Genomic DNA, 23,509 nt, shown 5'->3' with positions numbered 1-23,509 from the left:
ATAGGTGTGTGTACATATTTCTATATATATATGTGTATATATGTATATATATGCCAAGTAGAAAGGTAGGCAAAACTATGTTGTTGAAAGTCAACATAGAGGCTACTCTTGGAAGGAGGCAGTGGCTGGAAGGCAGATTGGTGGGGTTCCCAGGTGTTAATAATGTTCTGTTTCTTGATTTGGGTGCTGGAAACAAAGGTGTGTTCAGTCTGCGAATTCATTGAGCTGTGTACACTTGGAATATGTGCACTTTTCTGTATGTATATTATTATATTCCAACAACAAGTTAAAAAAAGAAGAAAATTCCAGAAAGTCCATGAAAATTCAATGTCAGTCCAACATAGTAATCCTCAAGGTCAGTCACTGCTAGAATTTGTGAGCCATCCAAGTGAGAGTTACTCTGTAATCAGATTGTTAAATGCACTGGATTCAGAACAGTTGTCCCTGGACCCAAAAACCTAAAACGTCAAAACAAGTTAATCAGTTACCTTTAAAATCTCCAATCACTCTGCTTTTCTTTCCGCTCAGTGATATATCACTGTTAGGGTGGAAAGCCTAGCAGGGGTTCACAGCTCAGGTGGAGAAAAGTTTCTCACGCAGAGATTAGGATATATTCAAGTAAAAAAGTTTATTTTATCTTTTTGGAAGGAGAGAGAGAATGAGAGACTGAGAGACAGAGGAAAGAGAGAGAGAGAGAGCAGGGAGACTGTTTGGCATCCCAAAGAAAGAGAAGGGGGTGCCAGCGCTGAGGCCAAGTGGTTGGCTGATTTTAAGGGGGACAAAGAGAAACAAATAGTGATGGCTGTCAATTGATAGCAAAAGCGTGGCAGGATGTCAAAGTCCAAGAGTTGTTTTCCCCACCTTTCCTTGGAGAGGGGATTATCCGGGAGATACGGTTCTGTAGCCTGTTCTCCTGCTGTTTACTCAGAAACTGTCAAAGCAGATTCTCAAAAAACAATTTTAAAGAGAAAGATTCACATCTCTTCTCGATCTCAGCTCTTTTCAGAAGTTGTGCAAAACAGAACTCCTGCGGGTTGCCTGTTAGTGGAAGAACTCATAGGATTGATCTTTAACTGTTACTAGGAAATTTCGGGATTAGGTATTTTCCTGTTATTTTTGCAAGGCCGTCCTTTCAGTCACTGTAATTTAATCCACGTCATCTCCCACGTTAGATTACATCTGCCATATTCCCCTAACCAGTCTCCCAATATCCTGTTCTACCTGTTCTCCACACGTTAACCCACGTGACATAAAATCTAAACCGCGTCCTTTCATTCCTTTGTTTCAAAAGCCTCTGCTGAGGCCCATTCAATTTTAAATGTAATGCAAACTCCAAGGCCTCTGCCTGCCTCTTCTACCTTCCGGGGTTCTGCTCTTCCCCCCCTCCTTAGGCTCGAGCCACATTGGTTTTCTTTCTGTTCTTCCAAGATGCTGAGCTGTCCCACCTGAGGAACTTTGTGTGCTGCCCGCTCTGGCCAGAACAATTCATCAATTGAATTTATGAAACCAGTGCTGGTTCCATGGCTGAATGAGTGACTCAGCTCAAACGCCACCTTATAAAGTTCTCCTATAACAGCCCTATCTAAAGTCAACCCCCCGTTCTCTATATCCACACCTTGTCTGTTTCCTCCCTTGACATGATTTGTTACTATTTCATGTGCTTGTTTGCTTGTTGGTTTTCTCCCTTTCTCCCCTGTTAGACTGCAAATTCAACGAGGGCAGCTGTCATGTCTGTCTGGGTCAGAAGTGTACCCCCAGTGCCTAGCGAGTGCCTGGCATACAAGATGTCCTTCAATAAACATAGAAATACTTGTTGAATGAATGAATCCACATTCCCCAGGGATCACAAGATGCCTGTTCAGCCATGAAGAATGCTGCACTGAATGTTTCAAAGAAATAGCAACGAAACCACATGTCTTTCAAGCTCTTCGCCCAGGCAGAGCTGGCATTCCCTCCTCGGTTTCCTAGTGTCACGACCTTGCCCGAAGCGACACCGGGCTGACGGGGTACCACGTCTCCCGGCCCCACCCCGGCCGGATCGCGCCCCCTCCTAGGCCCGGGCGCCGCCTCAGCGGGGTGGGGCGCCACCGCGAGCCGCTACTGGCCGGCGCCGACGTCGCTCGCGAGCGCTGCTCCGAGTCTGCGAAGTCCAGTCGCAGTCGCAGGGAGGCTCGTTCCCAGCGAGACCTGTGATTGGCTGCCGCCGAGGGCGGGGAGCGGGCGAGCCTCTTTGCCACGCGCCGATTGGCCGGAGCGTCCCTCAGTCAGCGGGCACGGACCTCCCCCTCTCCATCTGGCCAACTGCGGGCGAACAATTTTCGCGAATTTCCAGCAGCCGAGGCGGTGGCCGCTTTGACTGCGTGCTCCGGGGATCCGGGACGGCGGGGAAGGCAGTCTTATTGACCGACTGAGGAAGCCCCTCCCCTGCCCGCCGTTAGCTAATTAAAACATTTCCAGGACATAACCATCACGAGGTAAGAGCCTAGAGGGTGCGATTCATTTATTTCTTCCGTTCGCAAGGTTATGTAGTGGCGGTCCCCGGAATGCAGAGTACACGGAGCAGGGTTTCCCGCGAGGCGCAGAGGAAATGAGGTTTGGGCTCCCCAGCCCCCACGGCCGCGGTGTCTGGGTCCTCGGAGCGCTGCTTTCTTCCCCGCGAGGTCTGCAGCGGCTTGTCGGGGTGGGGTCCACCGCGGCTGCGCCCGACGGCGCTCGGCCTTGAACTTGACCGCCCGCTGGGGGCGTGTGCCGCGCCCGCCGGGCACGTTGGGTGGGCCGGGACCCGGCGGAGGACGAGAGGCTGGGGCGGAGAGCGGCTGCCCGCATTTCCCCGCAGCAACGCCCCGCAGGCTCCGTCCCTGAAGCCGGGGACGCGAGGATGCTGCAGGGGTCTGCGCTGCGCCGCAGCCGCGAGAGGGAGACGTGGCGACACCGCCGTCTGAGCGCCGGGAGGGCGGCGGGGAGGCGGAGACCGCGCGGCGGAGGGTGCCGGGAGAGCCAGTCCTCCGCGGGTGGGCGGGCGTTCTTCCCGCCGAGTGTCGCTCTGGCCACGCATCTGTCACTGCCGGGGAACCGAGCCCGGGATCCTGAACTGCCCAAAGGCGAGCTTTTCAGGAGATCGGCAGAGAGAAGGATGCAGAACCCTGGCTGGTTTTGATCGGAGGCTTTGGTTTACCTTGAGGTTTTGCTTTGCCAGGAGAGCGCTGTCATCTCGAGGCCTTGTGGCCGGTGATGTCTTTTTCAGTAGCCGCTTTCTGTAGATGAGAGAATAAACTGGAGGTGGCAAAGACGGAGCTCCAAGTGGAAACAGCCAGGGCATTTGGAGTCTGGAAAGCTCCACTGGCCTCCCTTAGTTATAATCTTTGAGTAGTGTGCGTTCTAACTAATGGGTTTTTTTCTTGCAACCTTTGTTACTAACTACAGATCACACGGACATCTCCCTTGACTGGAATCTTTAGAGAAGAGGAAAGAATAGGGGAGAGGTGCTGGTGATAGACTATCTAGAATGTAAAGGAAAATTCTTTTTAAATGCAAAATAAATTTATAGATTTAAAATATGGTCTGTGGCTTGTACACATTTTAGCCAAAATGTTTTAAGAGCTATCTAGGGAATTAGAGTAATGCCTACTTTTCACTGCTCAATGTTCTTTTCTCCTTCCACACATCTAAACATACACAAATTCACATCAAACCTGAGGCGAATCCTTTGGGGGGTTGTTTTCTTTTCTTCCTCAGGTAGACTAGTAAATTTTCTTTCCCTTTCTCTTAGCAGGGTATTGATAAAGAAGGTATTGGGGTCTGAATTTGCTGAAACACATTCTGGAAGTTTCCATACCATTTCAGTTTATTGGGATGCATTGGCTGTTTTTGTTTTTTTTTTTTAAAGGTCGATAAGGAAATATTTGGCTTAAGAATATTAAAAATTTCTGTGTGTTTTCATTGTGGAAGTTACTGATATAAAGATACCCAAGTACTTCTGAATGGCCATTTTTGTCAGAAAATTTTAAAAAAGAATAAGATACCCGACTGCCACTTTATAATGGGCAGATAGGAATACTTTCTTAAAATATTTTTTTCTACAGGTATGAAATCTAAGCAGATTTCTGTAATATTGATTTTTAGAAGTCCTGAATAATTTTGGCATGTGCTTAAAGTGACAAAGTAAACTTCCTCTTTGACCTGCTTTCAACATTCGTGAGCAGTTTAACTCAAATCTCTCAAATCCCAGTGCAGTCTCCTGCCAGAGATAATGCTTCCCTTTTAGATGCCCTGACTTCAAACGATTGAATATAATTGCCAAAATGCTTTGTAAAAATAAGCTATCCCTTGATTTCTGTTTGAAAGATTGACATAAATCTCCCCTGCCTACTCAGAAAAGGTTTCTGGCTGTGTTTCTTAGTTTGCAGAATGATAAACTCAACCCAGTTCATAATTACTGAACGAAAGAATGAAGACAGTTCTTAGGTGTTTGTCAGTTTGTTCTCACTCTTTTTGTTCTAGAGAACACCGATTGCTTTTTTTTCTTTTAAGGTTTTTCACATCGCAAATCCTACTCCCCTTGCCTGTTAGTGCATTGTCATTTCCATGGACATCTGGAGAGCTGTGGGGCCTATGGTGGCAGATTCCCATTTTGAAGCTCTGGAGGAAACGTGTTGATGCGCAGATTTAACTCAAAGTTGTTACTTAGTTTGGGAACACCAGTTGCCTCTGCATTGTTTTCTTGGGAATATGGAAGGGAGTGGTAGGATGTAGCTATATTGCAGATGGAAAAGGAAATGGAACCACTTAATGTCTCCTGTTTGCCTAAGTGATGCTGACCTACTTTGTTTTTTGATAAATCAGCTATAAATCTGGGTCACATTTCATCTCTGCCAAGAATATGCCTTTAAAGTAAATGTTTTCCTATGACTGTTATGCCTACTTTGTGAGATGATTACGCAGATAACACATGAGGAAGGAGGCCAGGTGGATGATTGCTTTTAGTCCATGCAGGCTTATAGAAACTGTGCCCAACTTGCATTTTATCTGGTTTTTAAAAATGTTTCCAGTGGAGATTTGTTCACTGCTGAGAATGCAGTTCTATTTTACCATTTAAAAAAAGTTTTTAGTTCAGGGAGAGGAAAGAAAGGCAAGAATATACTAGAAGAGCTGCAGAAAAACTTATTTAATATTTATTTGTTTGTAATTCCAGAACTCTTGTTTAAAGTAGGTGCATGACTGCAAAGTAGCCCAAGGCTAAATACGGCTTGCTTTCAGACAGAAGCCAAAAGGATTGTACTTTGTTAATTTCTAGTTCACTTTTCAAGTATGAATGTGTTTTCCAATAGATGTATGTGTTTAAATTTTTTTTTCTATGTGGTATTAAGCTGCTTTGGGAATTATCTCTATCAATAATTAGTACCTTTATTACCTGCTAGATTTCATTATAGTTTGAAATTTCTCAGTTCATCACCTATATTTGACATATTGTTGCTGAATAAAATATAACCACCAATCAAAAGCAAAGGAACAAACACCTTTTTTTTTTGTAATGGAGTATGTTACTTCTCTTCAATAACCAGAGGTGCTGTGTCTCTCCCCCACCCCCAATATTGTCTTATAAAGAAGTGAATTTCAGCCTTCTACACAGGATCTTAGCCAAAAGACCAAGAAGGGATGGCTTCCTATGTCTTTCATGATGCATTGTTTTAGTGTCCATCTTTATTCTAAATTCCATGAAGGCCGGGCTCATATATTTTTTACGGCTTAAATATCTAAGGATGTTTTCTGGAACCTCATTCTTTCTTTTGACTCTTTTGCCCACTGAAAGATATAGCAGCCCTTCCTACACACAGCTAGACTGATTTCCGAAAATTCACTTGAAATTGATTGTTTGAAATCTGTAATGCATTTTCTCATCGATGCATTCAAGCCGGGCTTTGTGTGTGTGTGTGTTTATGCCTTTTGGAAAGATAAATTTTTTTCAAGGTCATTTTTTTTTTTATTATGAAATGATTCAACTATACAATTCTGACTAATGTAACACCTCTATACTGTCTACCAGCATTATCAAATCTTAACATTGTGCCTTCTTTTCAAGTTATTTATTTATTTATTTTTTTTGAGAGAGAGTCTCACTCTTTTGCCTGGGCTAGAGTGAGTGCCATGGCATCAGCCTAGCTCACAGCAACCTCACACTCCTGGGCTCAAGCGATCCTTCTGCCTCAGCCTCCCGAGTAGCTGGGACTACAGGCATGTGCCACCATGCCCGGCTAATTTTTTCTATATATTTTTAGTTGGCCGATTAATTTATTTTCTATTTTTAGTAGAGACGGGGTCTCGCTCTTGCTCAGGCTGGTCTCGAGCTCCTGAGCTCAAACAATCCGCCCCCCTCGGCCTCCCAGAGTGCTAGGATTACAGGCGTGAGCCATCCCGCCCGGCCTCAAGTTATTTTTAATTCATAAAGTAACAAAATACCATGCAGATGAATTTCTGCTTAGAATCTTATTTATATGGAAAACTGCCAGAAACACAGTTCCTGCGAGAGTGTAGGAATTCCCCCTGAAAACACCCTGTAATGCCAAGAGAGGCTTTGGGGTTCAGTTTTAGGGTGCGGTCCAGAAGTAGGGGTCATAGTTTCAAGGAAGTGCAGTCTCAAATGTGTGTTGCTGGGATGGGGGATGGGAGAGCTGTAGCTGTAAGGTAAGTGCACAGATCACTTGCTCATAAATCTGGGCTGCTTGTCACAAAGGCAGTGCCAAATTCCCGAGATCACACACCCACACACCCTCCCCAGGAGAGTGTCTGCCACAAAGGGAAGCCTCAGAACTGGCTTTTATCTTTGTGCCCGTTGTGGGGGTGTTGGCATGAACCAATTTACGTTAATCAATCATGGTAATACCGTATGCAAAGTTCAGTAAGTTGAGAAATCTTAAAACAAAACTTAAACCCTACAGTACGCCTTTGCTAAAACTCGACCACTCTTTGGGTACGGAACTATTGTAAATATTCTATTAACCAGTTATTTTATTTTTTTTTATTTCTCTCTCTTAAGAGATTTTTGCTATTGTTAATATGTGCTCCTAGCTTTTCTTCAGCGCAGTGGGGTTCATGGAGGAAAGACTGTCTGTTTACACCAGTATGCTATGTTCTTGCTACTCAAAGTGTAGCCTCCGGACCAGCACTTTTGGTACCGCGAGGGAGCTGGTTAGAAATGCGGGCTCCCAGGCTCCGCCCCACATGGACGGAATCAGAATTTGCATTTTAACAAGCTCCCAGGTTGCAGGTTCAAGTTTGAGAGGCACATGTTCTATATATGTAAATACACTGTCCAATTTTTATAGAATTTAAACACTGTGAATAGGATAGGTGAGTTGATTCATTTTCCATACACTGTTCTTAGAAGTAGCTGTTGGGTGTCTACCCAATAGGTGACATAAATGTATGTTTTCTGGCAGATCCCTAGGGCCTTCATTTTTTGGTAATATCTGACGATACATCAGTTATATTCAAAATGACTGATGAAGAGTCTGTCTCTCTCTCCCTCTCTCTAGTTGCATCGTTTTTCCTGTGTGGTTCCATCGACCTTCCGGTCACCACCGCTGCCTTTGGAGTTGCGGTATGTCAACAGCTGCCTTAATTACTCTGGTCAGAAGCGGTGGCAGCCAGGTGAGGCGGAGAGTGCTGCTCAGCTCGCGCCTGCTGCAGGAGGACAGGCGGGTCCCCCCCACGTGCCACGGCTCCACCTCCGAGCCCAGGTGTTCTCGGTTTGACCCCGACGGGAGCGGGCGCCCGGCCACCTGGGACAGTTTCGGGATCTGGGATAACCGCATCGATGAGCCCATTCTGCTGCCACCCAGCATCAAGTACGGCAAGCCGATCCCCAAAATCAGCCTGGGGAACGTGGGCTGCGCCTCGCAGATCGGCAAACGCAAGGAGAACGAAGATCGCTTTGACTCGGCCCAGCTGACAGACGAGGTCCTGTACTTCGCCGTGTATGACGGCCACGGCGGCCCTGCGGCTGCTGATTTCTGCCACACCCACATGGAGCAATGCATCATGTACGTACAGCGACTTTCGCTCTTGACCTTGCAGCGCCCGCGCGCTTGAGGTTTAAAGTGTCACCCTTCGGCTGAGACTTGCAACGTAAACGTCCATACTCGAGTGCTTTCATGGGGCCCCTTCTTGAATGAGCAGTAGTTTCAGCATGTCATCGATTCCTGACGGTTATTACCAGTTCAGAAATGTGGGTTTTAACAACCTCCCTGGGGAAAGCATTGGCCACAATCTGCAGCACTTGCTTCGTGTTCAAGTGAAGTAGCATAGAGCATATGAGATAGCCTATGAGAAGCCGTTACTCCTAAAAGTGCAGGACACGTATGTAGTTAAGTGCTTCAGTAAATGGCTATTACTCTTTGAAGTGGTATGAATTACGCTTTGAATACTTGACTTGTTGAAAATAGCTTTGGACGATTGACATTAGTGTGGGGAAAATGCATTGCATGCAGATGTTTTGGAGCTCATTTAAACAGTTTATCCCAATTATTAATGCATTTTTAAGGATCACATTACTGCTAGAATTAAAAGAAGGGGAAACATGTGACAGAGTTATGACCATATGACTATGTCTTGTCTTCCTGTGTATAGTTATTTATACTGTTCATCGTTGATTTATGCGTATTTCATCTCATTCCACAAAAGTAACTCAGTGGTTTAACTTAATGTGACGTAGCTCTTGACCTCTCAGGGTTGTGGTAGTGAGGACTAATTCTTTAAGGACAAGGACTTGTACTTTTATTTTTGTGCCCTTAAAAGCTTATCACAGAGCCTGATGCTTAGTGGATGCTCAATAAGCATTCCTTAACCAGTGAACCGTCAGCATCTGCCAGGGAAGTCTTCAGGTCCATCGTGTAGAATGACTGCTAGATAGAGTGATTGCGAAGAAAAAAACCTATTGTAAAATTATTCTTTGCGGCTCTTTTTTCCTCCCCACAAAGGGATTTGCTTCCTAAGGAGAAGGACTTGGAAACTGTGTTGACCTTGGCTTTTCTAGAAATAGATAAAGCATTTTCAAGTCATGCCCACCTCTCTGCTGATGGTATGTACAACAATCACATTCCTGAGGTTTCTAAGGGAGGGGAAGGGCAGAATAAAAGGGAAACAATTTAAGCCTTTGGAGGGAGGGGATTTTAATGTACACTTATTTGTAAGGATTTATGTAGAAATGATATTGTATAAAGAATCCCTTTAAATGTTGTTAGAAATCCCAACTAATGTCAGTAGTTTACTTTTAAATGAAATATATTGGAGAATTTTTTAGAAAGAGAAGCTCCAAAATAGTTCTGATATTGGATTTTAATTTTAAAAATATTAAAAAAAATTTTAATCTGTTCATTTTATGGACAAGATGTCCATACTGTGAATTTTAAGGTTTTTTTTCTTTTGGTTTTTTAGAGATGAATCTGATGATCGAGTACAGAAATACACTAGGGGTAAACACATCTAGCTAGGACAGTAATTGTCCAAAAAGAAGAAAATTGCTAATAGATCCTAAATAGGAAAAGACAATGGTTAATATGCATTGATTTGTATAATTAGATAGAAGGTATTTTTCTCTCATTTCTTAAAAAGCTCAATCTTGCAGTTTTCCTATGGTAACTAGTGGTATTTTAAACACAAGGGCATGCCAACTGAATTTTTTTTTTTTTTATTTCAGCATATTATGGGGTACAGATGTTTAGGTTACGTGTGTTGCCCTTGGTTCCCCTCCCCCCAAGTCCGTGTTTCAAATATGTCCATACTTCGGGTAGTGCGCATTGCACTCCTTGCATGCCAACTGAATTTTAAATTTTGTGCACTGTGTGTCCTTAAATTTTGAAAGTAGTATGTTTCTGGTTCTGACTAAATTTATCAAAATCATTTCAGGAAAATATAACTAATGTTTTCTACTTAACTGGCCCCGAAATCTTTGGCTCTTAACTTGAAAACTTCTGCAGCAGCCATATGAATGCATACACATAAATCTTGTAACTGACTGCAAATGAATCCTGCAATAATCTTGATCTGTATTTGGTTTGTCCTTTTCTTTAAAAAAAAAAAAAAAAAGTGCACTGCAGAAATGTCATTTGCACAGTTTTCAGTTGGTGTCCATAGGGATGGATGTTCTCCCCGTTTCACAGATTGAGGAACTCAAACTCAGAGTGGTTAAGGTCAGTTCAGAGCTAGGACTGGGATTTTCCTGGCACCCAGCGTAAGAGAGAGAGACGTAAGAGAGAGGGCAAATTTTATGCATAAGATTTAGCTCTTGTTCCCAATGGATAAAACACATGAAGGAGAAGAGGAAATAAAATGCTCTCTTATAGTTTTATTTTTATAACGTCCTGAATTTTATCCAGAACCAGGTTGGCTGTGAGTTTGGCTGTATCTCGCACCACAGTGTTTTTTGGCTGTAGTGCAGGTGATGTGCCTCAACTGTGGACAGCTGTAACTTGCTGGGCAAGCTTTTCAGAAGAGAATGTCCAAGTTTATCGCATGCCTGTGGCCAACAACCAAAATCATTAACCCTTCATGGGCGCAGTCAGCCTTTTTGTAAACGATCTAATCAATGTAACATCCTTAAAATAATCACTGATAGATTTGGTGTAAAATATGAGAGGACTCCTTTCATTTATTAATAATCAGTTATAATTCAAGGGAATTTTGAACTTGCCTATCTTGAACTTCCTAAATCTTTGTCACAAAAACAGTTATGTAAAGAAATTAATCATAAAAATGTAATTCATTTCTAATAATGAAATTAAAATGTGTTATTTGATTTAGTTTCTCTGTCATATGCTTTGAGGCAATGATCCCAGAACTTCGATAAGATATATGAAAATTTATTTTTCATTTAATGATCATCTGTTTGACAGTATAATGAAGCAAGACGGAATGATGCTTAGTGTGCTAGTAAAAGAAAAAAGGTCTATTATAATATTGTTATCGAATCATATTTTCTAAATATTCTTATGAGTCCATTAGTCTGTGTTTGTTTAAATTAATGTTTTGAGAACATTTTAAAAATTTATTCTTAATAAGTTGCCACAGCTTTCAAAGATGGCAAAAAGTGCTTTTTGATATTTGGAGCCTACTTTATCAAATCTATTAAAGCTACTAAAGTTAGAATGTTGTGTTCTTTAACTTTTCAATTTGCGGATTTAAAAAATAATGTTATTTTAGATTTCAAAGTTTTTTATTTAAATTTAATTTTTTTTTTTTTAGTTTTTAGGAAGAACTGAATCAGTATCAGTATTATAAGAATAGAGAATATTCTTTTTGGCATCTATACATGCATGCATGCATGTGTGTGTGTGTATGTGTGTGTGTGTGTGTGTGTGTGTGTGTGTGTGTGTTTGTAGAACCAGTGCTAGCTAAACAAAATTGTGGAGCAAGCAGTTTAACTTCTCTAGTGTCTTTCATCTTTTCTCTTTTGGCATCAATCCCATTTTTCTCTTCTTGAACCCTTCCTGTGAGATCGAGATCGATTTTTGAATGTCTAGTATGCAGCACCCTGCATAGAATCTGGAAGGTTCTCAATAATTATTTGGACTGAACCAATCTGCACTGCCTGCTCTTTCTCACTGAAGTTATTGTAATTTATTCCTTGATTATCCTATAGCTGATTTAACTAAATTATTAATAAAATGTAGGCATTTTAATGAGTTGTCTTTTCTGAGTAGATTTGAATTTTAAGGAGGAGAAACCTGAAAAGGGATTGGTTAAACCATAGGAACGAATCACTAATGGTAAGTTTTAGGTATAAATGGGAGAAGTGCCCCTCAATCACACCGTATTAGCTTTCTTAAGAGAAATTAAGTGAAAATAAAACATTCTTATCTCTTCTGGACTTCAGTTCCAAAGCTGTCACATCTACATAAAGAACTTCAGGTTATCTCATTAGCATTTAAAATATATACTATTTCAGGCCAGGCCTGGTGGCTTACAACTATAGTCCCAGCTACTCGGGAGGCTGAGGCAGGAGGATCGCTTGAGCCCAGGAGTTTGAGGTTGCTGTGAGCTATGCTGACGCCACTGCACTCTAGCCCGGGCAACAGTGAGACTCTGTCTCAAAAAAAAAAAAAAAAAAAAATTGAAACTGTATTGGTCTATACATATTATTATTTTCACAGCCGAATAATTATCAGGGGTCGTTATGCTTTGAAAAGTACAGCTTTTAGTCTTTATGTTGCCATTCACAATCATGATCATTTTTCTTTCGATGTGTCGACCTGCAACACTGAGGGAAAGAGAGAGCTGCAGAAATACCTGTTTTGTGAAACATATAACGTTATAAACATGCATTAGCGCTCAAGAGCCTTATTAGCCTTTATTTAAACAATGCATTGAATCATTCAACTCAAAAAATGCCTTCTAGATGCTGAATCTCTGCATTAAGCAGTGTTAACAAATGTGTTTACTCCTTGTACCGTGGTAGAGGTGCTTTGATGCCTTCTCGGTATATATTTAAGTCCCGGTAATTTGGTGGTATAGTGTAGTTCACATTCTCTCTAACTGTACTGCTTGTCAGATACAAATCATTCAGTGCTATAACCATGGATTTACCCTTTTGTTATTGGGACAATTCTGGGATTGCAGACAAATTTACAGTGCATTTTTTTCAGCTCAGCGTGGGTACTGATTTGCTGTATTTAAGACCAACTGTTTGAGTGTATGTTTGTGTGTGTCAGTGTGTGTGTGAGAGAGAGAGAGAGAATAGGTGTGTGTCTGTGTCACCCCTTAAGTGTTCTAGTACAAATATGTTTGTGCATGGTTTTGTCCTACCTTGGAAGCCATAAAACCAAGAAAGGAGAGTTACTCTGATTTAAAAAAAAAAAAAGTCCACTCAACTACAAAATACCACGAACTGGAGCAAATTGAGTTTTAGAGTCGTTGATTTGGCATCTCCTGGAATATTATGTCATTTGCTAGTGAGATTTTCACCAAAATAAAAACGCTTCCCCTTATTTTGCCCTTATTTTGCAGCTCTTTCTCTGCTCTCCCCTGTGTTGCAGGTTTGTAATGTTTGAGCACAGTTCCTGGGTGAATTTCCTATTTGCCTCTGTGCGTGTTATTTGTGGCAGAGATCTGTGCCTGGTCAGCAGCTCTAGACCTGGAGCCCGTGGACACTATATGCTGGGCTTCAGTGGAAAGAGAGGTCTGCTTAATTTTGCCCCAGGTGAAGGAGTCCGGCGGTTCCTAGCCTGGACTACTGGAAGGTTCCCTCATCCTCTTTGTCCCATTAGTTGAGATGACTTGCAGTAGAAATTGTCCAGTGAGTGTTAAGAACTTATTGAAAGATATCTTAGTTTTATAGTTTTGTTACTAGGGCAAAAAGTGAGAATCTTTACTTCTATGTTATTAATAAATGTTAAATGAAAATAAATGCTGATTTAATATTTATGTTTCTTAGATGCTTAGCACACTAGAATCAACAGCTAGTTTTGAAAACTTTCCCATAAATCCTGGAATTTTGGAACTGTGAAGTTGGGTTGGTGAAAAATCAAGCTCTTTTAAATTCTTACATAGCAGAGCCATGAATTACAAACGTAAACCAACTAAACTTTCACTCATGAAATTTTAACGCTTTGGTTGTGGCCAGTTGTAAGCCACTTTTTTAAAAAGCTATTGCTGACAGTTTAAACAAAAGGAGGGAATACTAAATTCCCTGGACAGGTAGCATCTGAATAAATGCCTGTGTTTTCTTGCCTGACTCTTTAAATCATTTGAAAATATTATGACTATAAAGATTACATTATTATATAGTTATTTGGGTAATCTAAAGTTAAGAGTTAATATTTGCAATATATCCTGAATCAAGGGCCAGAGACAAAAAAAGAAGAAAAAAGAAAAAATATATAATACAAAAATCACTGATACATACACTAAAACATTATGTTATATAATGACAAATATATATTTCAGTGTTGGGGAGATATTATTACTTTGGCATGACAGTTCCAAAATCAAGAGATAAATGGGAAGATAGTACAACTACAAATGCTATTTCTCAAGAAAGTAAATTCAGCATGCCTATAAAAGATTAAGTAGAGTTTATCTGTGTTTTTCCATTTTACTTTACTGATTAAAGCAGGCATTTTAATATACTGATTGGAAAATCTATATATGTATATATCTCTTTCCAATGCATTACTGAAGTTTTTAAAATTATCTTTTTGAAAAAAAAAAAAGGCTTGGAAAGATTTAGTCAAATCAGTAGCACTTCACTTTAAATAAATTCAAAATCCTCTTTGGATGATCACCTGAATATTTTATTTTAGGTGTTTTAAAGAATTAACAATGTTACTAGAGAAGATACCTGCTTTAAATCTTTTTCAACTTCTTCCACTTTGCTTTATTTTTTATCCCATAATTTCACAATATTTTCACTTTTGGCAAGGCTCAATGCACCGTAAAAATTTTTAGCAAGTGGTAAAGTACTTAGGACAGATTCTGTGAGAATCACAGGAAGATGCAAAAATGCAATTTGACTTGGATGGAGCAAATAGTGGCGACTTCAAGCCCAGTAATATTGAATTTTATTTGTTATTAGTCAGAGAAAAGGAAGATTCTTTCACTGTTCTGGGCCCAGGCAGGACGACAGGAGTAGCAGTTGGCAGTAATGTCCTACATTTGGATACAGACTCTTTGTGTTAGATCTTTCTGCAGTTAAGAGTGTTAACTCCAGCAAGTTTGTGAGAAACTATGAATAGACTGAATTTCATTCCCCACCCCACAAATTTTCAGCTAATATAATGATGGCTGTAACTTTGTTTCATGTCTTAGGGAGGACAAAGATAAACAGAGAAAAAGTGAGCTTTTAACCATTTTAGAATTTTTGGTGAACATTTGTAAAATTGAAAGAGTTGTAGAAGAAAAGAATACATTAAGGCCGGGTGCGGTGGCTCACGCCTGTAATCCTAGCACTCTGGGAGGCCGAGGCGGGTGGATTGTTTAAGCTCAGGAGTTTGAAACCAGCCTGAGCAAGAGCAAGACCCCGTCTCTACTAAAATTAGAAAGAAATTAATTGGACAACTAAAAATATATAGAAAAAATTAGCCGGGCATGGTGGCGCATGCCTGTAGTCCCAGCTACTCGGGAGGCTGAAGCAGGAGGATCGCTTGAGCCCAGGAGTTTGAGGTTGCTGTGAGCTAGGCTGACGCCACGGCACTCACTCTAGCCTGGGCAAAAGAGTGAGACTCTGTCTCAAAAAAAAAAAAAGAAAAGAATACATTAAAATATAGTCCTTGAAGAGCAAATAGTATGCCCTTGGCCTATGAACTGATAATACTTTCACAAGACAGAAGTAAGAAGTGGAAGAGAAAACCTTCTAAATCTATAGATTATAGAGAAGTCAGCTACCTGAAGGGCTCAATAGACGTAAGTCATCCGGCCGTAATAACCAGTCTAACTAAATTTTAATACTTTCAGTCTTGACACCAGACATACACACGAAAGTGTCATTATAAGTTCAAGTCAGCTCTGTTTGACATAAATAGAGGCCATTTGGAGACGGTGATGCATTATTTACCAAATTAGGTTAGCGACCCTTTCTGTTTGCATGGAGCCTTGCTGCAGAATTAAATACTCGTTTCCTTGCATGCTGTTACTTACATAGTTCATCTGCGTTTTCTTCGCATAGCTCTAGTTCAATTAGAACGATACATTCCGGCATTAGTTTATCATGCTTGTATTTTATTTTGTAAGAAAAAGTCCACGTCCAATCATTTGACTGTCACTAACTTGCACTCTTTTTCATCATATTCGTAGCAACCCTTCTGACCTCGGGGACTACTGCGACAGTAGCCCTATTGCGAGATGGTATTGAACTGGTTGTAGCCAGTGTTGGGGACAGCCGGGCTATTTTGTGCAGAAAAGGAAAACCCATGAAGCTGACCGTTGACCATACTCCAGAAAGAAAAGATGAAAAAGAAAGGTACTACCCCGCCACTGAGACATCACTCTATGGGGATGATGTTTTTATTTTTAGTTCGCGATAGAAATGAAATTTTGCATTTTAAATAGATGCCGTGCTTAAGTTTAACAGTGACTTGGTTTCCTGCATATCACGTCATTGTCTTTTAATTTTATTCTTGACCAGGATCAGGAAATGCGGTGGCTTTATAGCTTGGAATAGCGTGGGGCAGCCTCACGTGAATGGCAGGCTTGCGATGACAAGGAGCATTGGAGATTTGGACCTTAAAACCAGCGGTGTGATAGCAGAGCCCGAAACAAAGAGGATTAAGGTAAGAGCGGACCTGCGAACACTAGATCCACATGCAGAGAGTGAATTTAGGCTTATCTCCAGCTGCAGGCTTTCTTGCAAGCCTTAACTAAGGCCAAAATGATTTTTAACAGGGAGTAACTTATAAAAGGATAAATAAGCTTTTTAGAGAAAATAACATGCTACTTTTCTGGCCTAACGTTTGAAGAAGTGTTTGGTGTTTGTTTCGCCCCAGCTGTGGAATTCTCCTGGTGGAATGGCTCTGCTGTCACCTCGCCTGCTCGCTATCATCCAGTGTCACCTCTGATTGGAAGCCGCCCCTGACTTCCCTTATCCACCAAGAGCCAAATAATCGCCCAACTCTATTTCTGTGGCATCCTTTGCATGCTACTAATCGGTGTCCCCCTTGCTCTAAACTGCCCCAACACACACCCTGTCTTTGAGCTGCCCTTCTATCTCTGAAACCTCCAAGTCAACTGTAGTACCTTGTATAGCACAGTGTAGACTTCCAGTACTGGCAGCAAACCTTTGGTAATTAATTGCATGAGGGGTTTCATGTCCTATATATAGCCCACTTATATTCATTTTATCTAACAAATACTTACGCGGGGTTTACTGTGTGCCAAGCTCTGTTTGAAATAGGTGCTACCATCCCCATTTTACAAGGAAAGCAAATCTAACGCATACAGAGGTCAACTTACCTTTGCTCACGCAGCCAGATAACAGAGGCAAGATTCAAACGCTAGAAGCCTGGCTCCAGAGAGAGCACTCTGAACTATTACATCGTGCTACCTCTCGGCATTCAGCTCTCTGGCTTCTTCCTCTGGGGCGTTACTAGAGAAGCGTTAGGTTTATCCTTGGTGCTTAGTACTAAATGTTGCTACTTTTGCCCTCCATATCACATAGACTTTACATTTTCATCGTTCGCCTGCAAGTTCTTGCACGGATGACCATTCAGCGAAACAGATAAAGTCTTTGAATTAGCAAGATTATTCTAAGGTAGAGTCCAGTTTATGATCACGTACGTTTGGTTGCGATTGCAGCTCCACCATGCCGATGACAGCTTCCTGGTCCTCACCACAGATGGAATCAACTTCATGGTGAACAGTCAAGAGATTTGTGACTTTGTCAATCAGTGCCACGATCCCAACGAAGCAGCCCACGTGGTGACTGAACAGGTGACCCAGCAGAACTTCTGCTAGAAAAGTCTCAAGCAGGGAGGAGAGTAAAGGACGAGCCTAAGCACGTAGCTTTGGCAGAGCCTGGAGTGGCTACCACGAGCTCGACATTTCTTTGAAGTCTTGTGATTTAGCTTGAGTGCTACAGTGAATTTTACACTCGAGTCCATGATGTTTCCAATTAGAAGATGTTTACAATCCCCTCAAGTAGTTAGTAAAATGAATATGCCAAGGAAATGTGCTATGTATTTTTTTACTTTGTACACGCCTTGAAATGATAGCAACAGCAGTAGTAAATTATCATAATAAACTAATATATCCCTTACTATGTATCAGACGCTCTTCATAAATATTACCTCAGGTCATCATCACAATAATCTGATGAGGTTGGAGCTATTATTGTCCGTTTTCAGAGATGAGGAAAAATGGTCCAGAGGCCACAAAGTTAAGTAACTCACTGAAGGTCAGAAAATTATTAAGTTGCAGAACTAGACTTCAGACTCAGATGGGCAGCTTCCCAAGTCCAACCACTTGACCATTAAACCAGACTATTCTGAGTAAATATTCAGTTTGAAGGACACTATAACCTAGTCATCTTCTTTTTTTTTTTTTTGAGACAGAGTCTCACTCCGTTGCCTAGGCTAGAGTGCCGTGGCGCCAGCCTAGCTCACAGCAACCTCAAACTCCTGGGCTCAAGGGATCCTCCTGCCTCAGCCTCCCAGGTAGCTGGGACTACAGGCATGCGCCACCATGCCCAGCTAATTTTTTCTATATATATGTTTTTAGTTGTCCAGATCATTTCTTTCTATTTTTAGTAGAGACAGGGTCTCGCTCTTGCTCAGGTTGGTCTCGAACTCCTGACCTTGAGCGATCCACCCGCCTCGGCCTCTGGGCGGAGGATTATAGGCGTGAGCCACCGCACCTGGCCCCTAGTCATCTTCTGGTTATGAAAAATGGGTATGTGAAAAAGAAACCAAAACAACCACCAAAAAGGCATATGGATGAGGTCATGGGTCACTTAGAGCTAAAATTTGAAAGCTGGATAATAACCAGTAAAGAAAATGTAAAATTTGCTTTGTGCTGGTTAATATTCTCTTTTGCTTAACTGTTTTAAGTTGTAGCCATCATTGCTCATCAGAGGGATGCTTTAATTCAACAACTACCTTTGCATTTCCCAAATTAAGACAACAGACCTTACTTTAAAAGTATTATTTGCTTGCAAATAGGTGGGCAAGTGTAGTCATGATGCTTGAATTACTCGCTTGGTTACTACTTTATCCAGTGCTGAACAGGCACTCATGAAAGCCAGGAAATGGGCCCAATGCCATGGACGAACACGTCCTTCCTGATTTCCACTCTCTGTCTTATAGATTAGTGTGTTCCGGTTCACGAAAGCAATGATATTTGTAATGACTACTTAGTATTCATCTTATTTGTGTACCCCAGTTCATTTAAGAATTCCTGTAGTCAGCAAATTTAGTTTATGTTCACTATAATAAACATTCTTATATCTGTTCGAGCAAATCTGTTTCCTTCAGGTATTATTTTCTTAGGTTAAATTCCACATAAAAGGATACACCGTGTTCTAGGGCTTTTAACAAGTTTGCCAAATTTTCTTCCAGAAATAATATACCAATTTACAGTTTAACTAGCTTGTTCTTTTTGTTTGTTCGTTTGTTGAGACAGGGTCTTGCTCTGTCACCCAACCGGAGTGCAGTAGTGTGATCATAGTTCACAGCAACCTCAAACTTCTGGGCTTGAGCCATTCTCCTGCCTCAGGCTCCCAAGTAGCTAGGGCTACAGGTGCTCACCACCACGCCTGGCTAATTTCTTCTTTTAATTTTTTTTGTAGAGAAGGGGGTCTTGCTATGTTGTCCATGCTAGTCTTAAACTCCTGGCCTCAAGTGATCCTCCTACCTCCACCTCCCAAAATGCTGGGATTGCGGGCATGGTGGCTCACACCTGTAATCCCAGCACTCTGGGAGGCTGAGGCGGGAGGATTGCTTGAGGTCAGGAGTTGGAGACCAAAGTGCTGGGATTGTAAGTGTGAATCCAACCATGCACATTCTATAGTTTGTGTTTCTCCAAATTCTTATCCTAAGTATTTTTCTTTGCCAATTTTGATAGATGGAAAAATCAAATTTTATTGTTGAAATTTGCATCTTTTTTTTTTTTTTTTAGTGGAGTTAGCCATTTGCATAGGTTTATTAGCCATTTGTATTTCTTGTCTTATTATACTTTGGGTTTTTTGCCTTTCAAGTTGTTTGTAAAATTTTCTCATGTACTAGAGTTTTTTACATCAGATATTTCCAATCAACCTTTACCTTCGCAGCTGGGCCTCAGGCTGTGAAGTCTTTTGAAATACATTGGATGCTAAGTATGATCTCAAGCACTTCTGAAAATGCTGACTCTGTCATCTGCTCTTTGAACAAATTTTTTTTTTTTTTTTGTAAGGCTGGTCAAGTGGAGCAGGAACAAAGGAGAAATTCTTACAGTTGATTTACAATTCTCCTACTGCAGGAAATTTAGTTTACGCCCACTTGTCCGTTTTGTAAGAAGCATAAGTATTCCTCTAGTTGTATGTTGAAGCATGTCCATTTCCAGAGTTTTTATTCCTTTAGGTTAAAGTCCTAGAAGCAGAATGGCTGGTACGAGCTAACACTTACCAAGCCCTTACCACGTCTTAGCCCCTGTGCTAAATGCTTTATAGGTATGTCTTCGTCTTCAGCAGCGGCACACACTCGCTGCGCCTCAGCACTGGTGTTTTTGCTGCTAAAATTGCTCCAGCGGAGTATAGTCACTATGGTTGTTTGGGGTCATCTTTTATTTCGTGTGCATGCCAGGCAGTAAACCTCGTGGACATTGACACGGGGTGCTAGAATCACAAACTATTGTGAAATAACTAGGTTAATAACTTGAATGTAAAATCAGTTTGGTTTTCCAGGGGAAGGGTGATTGCTCTTTGTACAGACTCTGATTGCCAACGTTTTTCTCTTCCCGTTGCCAAACCTTGCAGGCGATACAGTACGGCACTGAAGATAACAGTACCGCGGTGGTCGTGCCTTTCGGTGCCTGGGGAAAATATAAGAACTCTGAAATCAACTTCTCATTCAGCAGGAGCTTTGCCTCCAGTGGACGATGGGCCTGATCGCTGGCTGGGATTTGGGAGTTTCTGTGCCACAGTTTTTCACCGAGCATGTCAAGAAACTGATCAGATAAAAAAAAGTCGCCTGTTACCCGTGTAACCCTGTGATTCACTAGATGAATGCACAAGTCAGTGTAAGCTTAATGACCACTTGCATAGTAGTTTTTTCATAACTACTCCTCATATTTATGTTCAACTGTATATTCTCAGTATAAATATATATAGAATTAAGCTATTGTGAGTGTCTAAGCTGAGTGAGCAAGTAAGAAGTGGTTTTGATACACTTGGAGAGAGTATTAAATTTCTGATTTTTAAGACTCTTAGGCAGCTCTAGGTTTCTTTTTGTCATTTTTGTGCTTTATTCATTTGAACACGTTCTTCAAAATAGCTTGAATTTGGACAGCTTTTCCATGTGTTATCTGCAAGTTTTTATTTTTATTTTTTTATTTTTTCCAGACTTCCCTATGCCTAGGATGCACGTTTTTATTTTTAATAATTGTACCAAGAAGTAAGTGAAAACTGAGCTCTCTGGTACCGTATGTATTTTGTATTCTGGACAACTTATTGGTAACTGTAACCACGCAAAATAAATTAATTCAAATAATATGACATTGCTAAATTGTATACACATTTATAAACAGCACACTTGTGTATTTCACCTGCATTACCAACCCCCAGCCCTATGCATTGCTATTTTTCTGCAGTTAAGAATGCTATATAGATGTGATTATTCCTTAATATATTACTGCCATGTGAGTTGTATTTAACTCACGCTAGTTTTGAGCCCAGGGCCTCGTGAAGCATATGTAACTCACACATCTCTTTACCGTGGGAGCCGTGTGGTGCGTAGGCAACTCACGTGCCCATGCTGTAGCATACATGTCACGTGATGGGTGGCCCCCTGGGCAAAACCCTGCATCTGGTTCGTAAAAATCTTACTTGTTGCTGCTGTTATTATTACAATTAATATTGACAATTTAATTGCACATAAATCACGCACAGAAAACAATAAAGGATAACAAATTTTTCATTAAGTTAGAAAGGATCATTTTGTTTTTGAAGTTTTTATTCTATTTTCATAATAAAACACCGTGGCCCCAAGGAAAAAAAAATTTTTTTTCTAGTGCGGCAGTCAATGAATGTGTTAATATCAGAAAAGAAAGCACAGGCTATGGGTTTTTTGGCCAAATTGATACAAAGTTAAATATTGATGGTATCCAGTATTTTGTATAAAGTTTTCATTTGTTATCTCTATGTTTTGTGTTTGTATATAGTGTGTGTATAGCACAGTTGTGTATAGAGTAAACAAGTGAAAGAATTTGCTGGTAAAAATAATGCCACTTTGACTTGATACTGCCATAATGCACATAGCTTGAGGTTTATGTCTCGTTTTTTGCTCATTCCCAAGACTTAGAATGCATCCGAAACAAACATTAAAACATTCTGTATTTCAGCTTGCTGTGTAATGTAGGAGTATAAAACTATACTTCTTTTTACCTGCATGGAAGTTTTCTGTTAAAATGTGAATCTCTAAATGGGTGTTTGGAATTGTATCTGCAGTTTATTTCTGCAAGCTATGTAAATTTGTTTTATGTGTGGGTGTGTGTACCTATGTAAATTTTGGAGTAATATAAAATTAAAGGGAACAATCTTGCATAGCTCCTTCACCAGTTAGCTTTAAGTTATTGATACATTGATTCCCTAAGGACGTTTTGACATACTGAGGGCAGTTTTCCGATAGTGGAGAACCAATGGTTATGGGCGGATGAGGAAATACATTAAAAATGGCTCTAGGAGATGTTTTATGGTGGGTAGTTTATCTGGAAAACCTAGGAACAGAGCCAGGACGGTGAAACTGCATTGCTATGTGACAATTTGTGTATAAAATAATAGGATGTGAGAAAAATCCTAAATGTTAAGAATGACATGGAATTTTGTGGTAGAAAAGAAGAAAAAGAAACCAAAAAGAAAAAGTTGATGTAGAATACACCTTCAACTCTCAGTTTTCAGAGTTGACTTTTTTCTTCTTTAAGCTTTAAAGATTTATTAGAAGGAAAAGGGCCCAATATAAATATTCACGTCTTCTCACCTTTTTTGGGAATGGAAGAAAATAAATCTTCAGTTGTCCTGCTTATATTCGTCAGGAACTGTCCTTTGAAAAAAAGTGCTAAATAAATACTTCTGGTTTTTTCCCCCACGGAAGTTAGATGAAAGAAGGACCTCACAGGAAAGGTGATTGTCTTCTGTTCGTTGTCTGAGAGGTGAGGAACTGAAGGGAGACTAGTAAAGCCGGCAACTGTCTTGCTCTGAGTCAGGTCTTAGAACAGAAATGTGAAAGGTACGTTTAGGAGCTTGGAGAATTTCCCAACTAACAGGCAAAGGAAAGCACAAAAATGACAGTCAAAAGATGCAGGTTTCATTTTTGTTTTGAATTCTTCACATTACTCTTCCTCCCTCTTTGACTTTCAAACTGAGGTTGGGAGTGAGGTTGTCAAGTTCCAAGGCCTGAGGCTCATTGGTGGATGGAGGTAGATGGCCAGGTGTGACAAAGAGGAATTTGTAGGGTGGTGATCTGGGGTGGATTGACTGCTTCACCTAGAAGAGTTTTGAAAACCCTAAGCCAGTTAACTTTGACTAAGCAAAAAATATACAGCACTGGTGTTTACGTCATTCAAGCCACAAAATTGAAGCATAATTTAAAATGTAGATTATTGTAATCCACAAAAGATAAGCGTACGTGTGTTAGGCTTCTAAGTCTATTACTGGAAATTATGCAAATAGTAGTAAAAAAAAAGGACTGTTCTAAATATAGTTTTTTAGTTATAACTGTGAATTTGCTGTGTGTATAGGTACAGTGTAAATTATATTAATGTAATAAGACATATCAGTTGTATTTATCTTTGCCTTTCATTTATGTGTAGTATATAAATCATCTTTCTAACATTTTGC

General features: G+C 40.8%; 1 protein-coding gene across 1 annotated transcript; it reads left to right on the top strand.

Moving 5' to 3' along the window:
* The first annotated feature begins 2,324 nt into the window (after window positions 1-2,324).
* PPM1K (protein phosphatase, Mg2+/Mn2+ dependent, 1K) lies at window positions 2,325-21,465 on the top strand. The gene is made up of 7 exons (XM_012647260.1): window positions 2,325-2,474; window positions 7,533-8,039; window positions 8,976-9,076; window positions 15,784-15,949; window positions 16,115-16,259; window positions 17,281-17,415; window positions 20,432-21,465. Exons 2-7 carry the CDS (start codon window positions 7,600-7,602, stop codon window positions 20,561-20,563), a joined length of 1,119 nt encoding a protein of 372 aa, XP_012502714.1. The 5' UTR covers window positions 2,325-2,474; window positions 7,533-7,599; the 3' UTR covers window positions 20,564-21,465.
* Window positions 21,466-23,509: the final 2,044 nt, after the last annotated feature.

The sequence above is a fragment of the Propithecus coquereli genome, unplaced genomic scaffold (assembly GCF_000956105.1).
Source record: "Propithecus coquereli isolate 6110/MARCELLA unplaced genomic scaffold, Pcoq_1.0 Scaffold26, whole genome shotgun sequence".
Lineage (NCBI taxonomy): Eukaryota > Metazoa > Chordata > Mammalia > Primates > Indriidae > Propithecus > Propithecus coquereli.
This window is presented reverse-complemented; position numbering and strand designations above follow the sequence as displayed.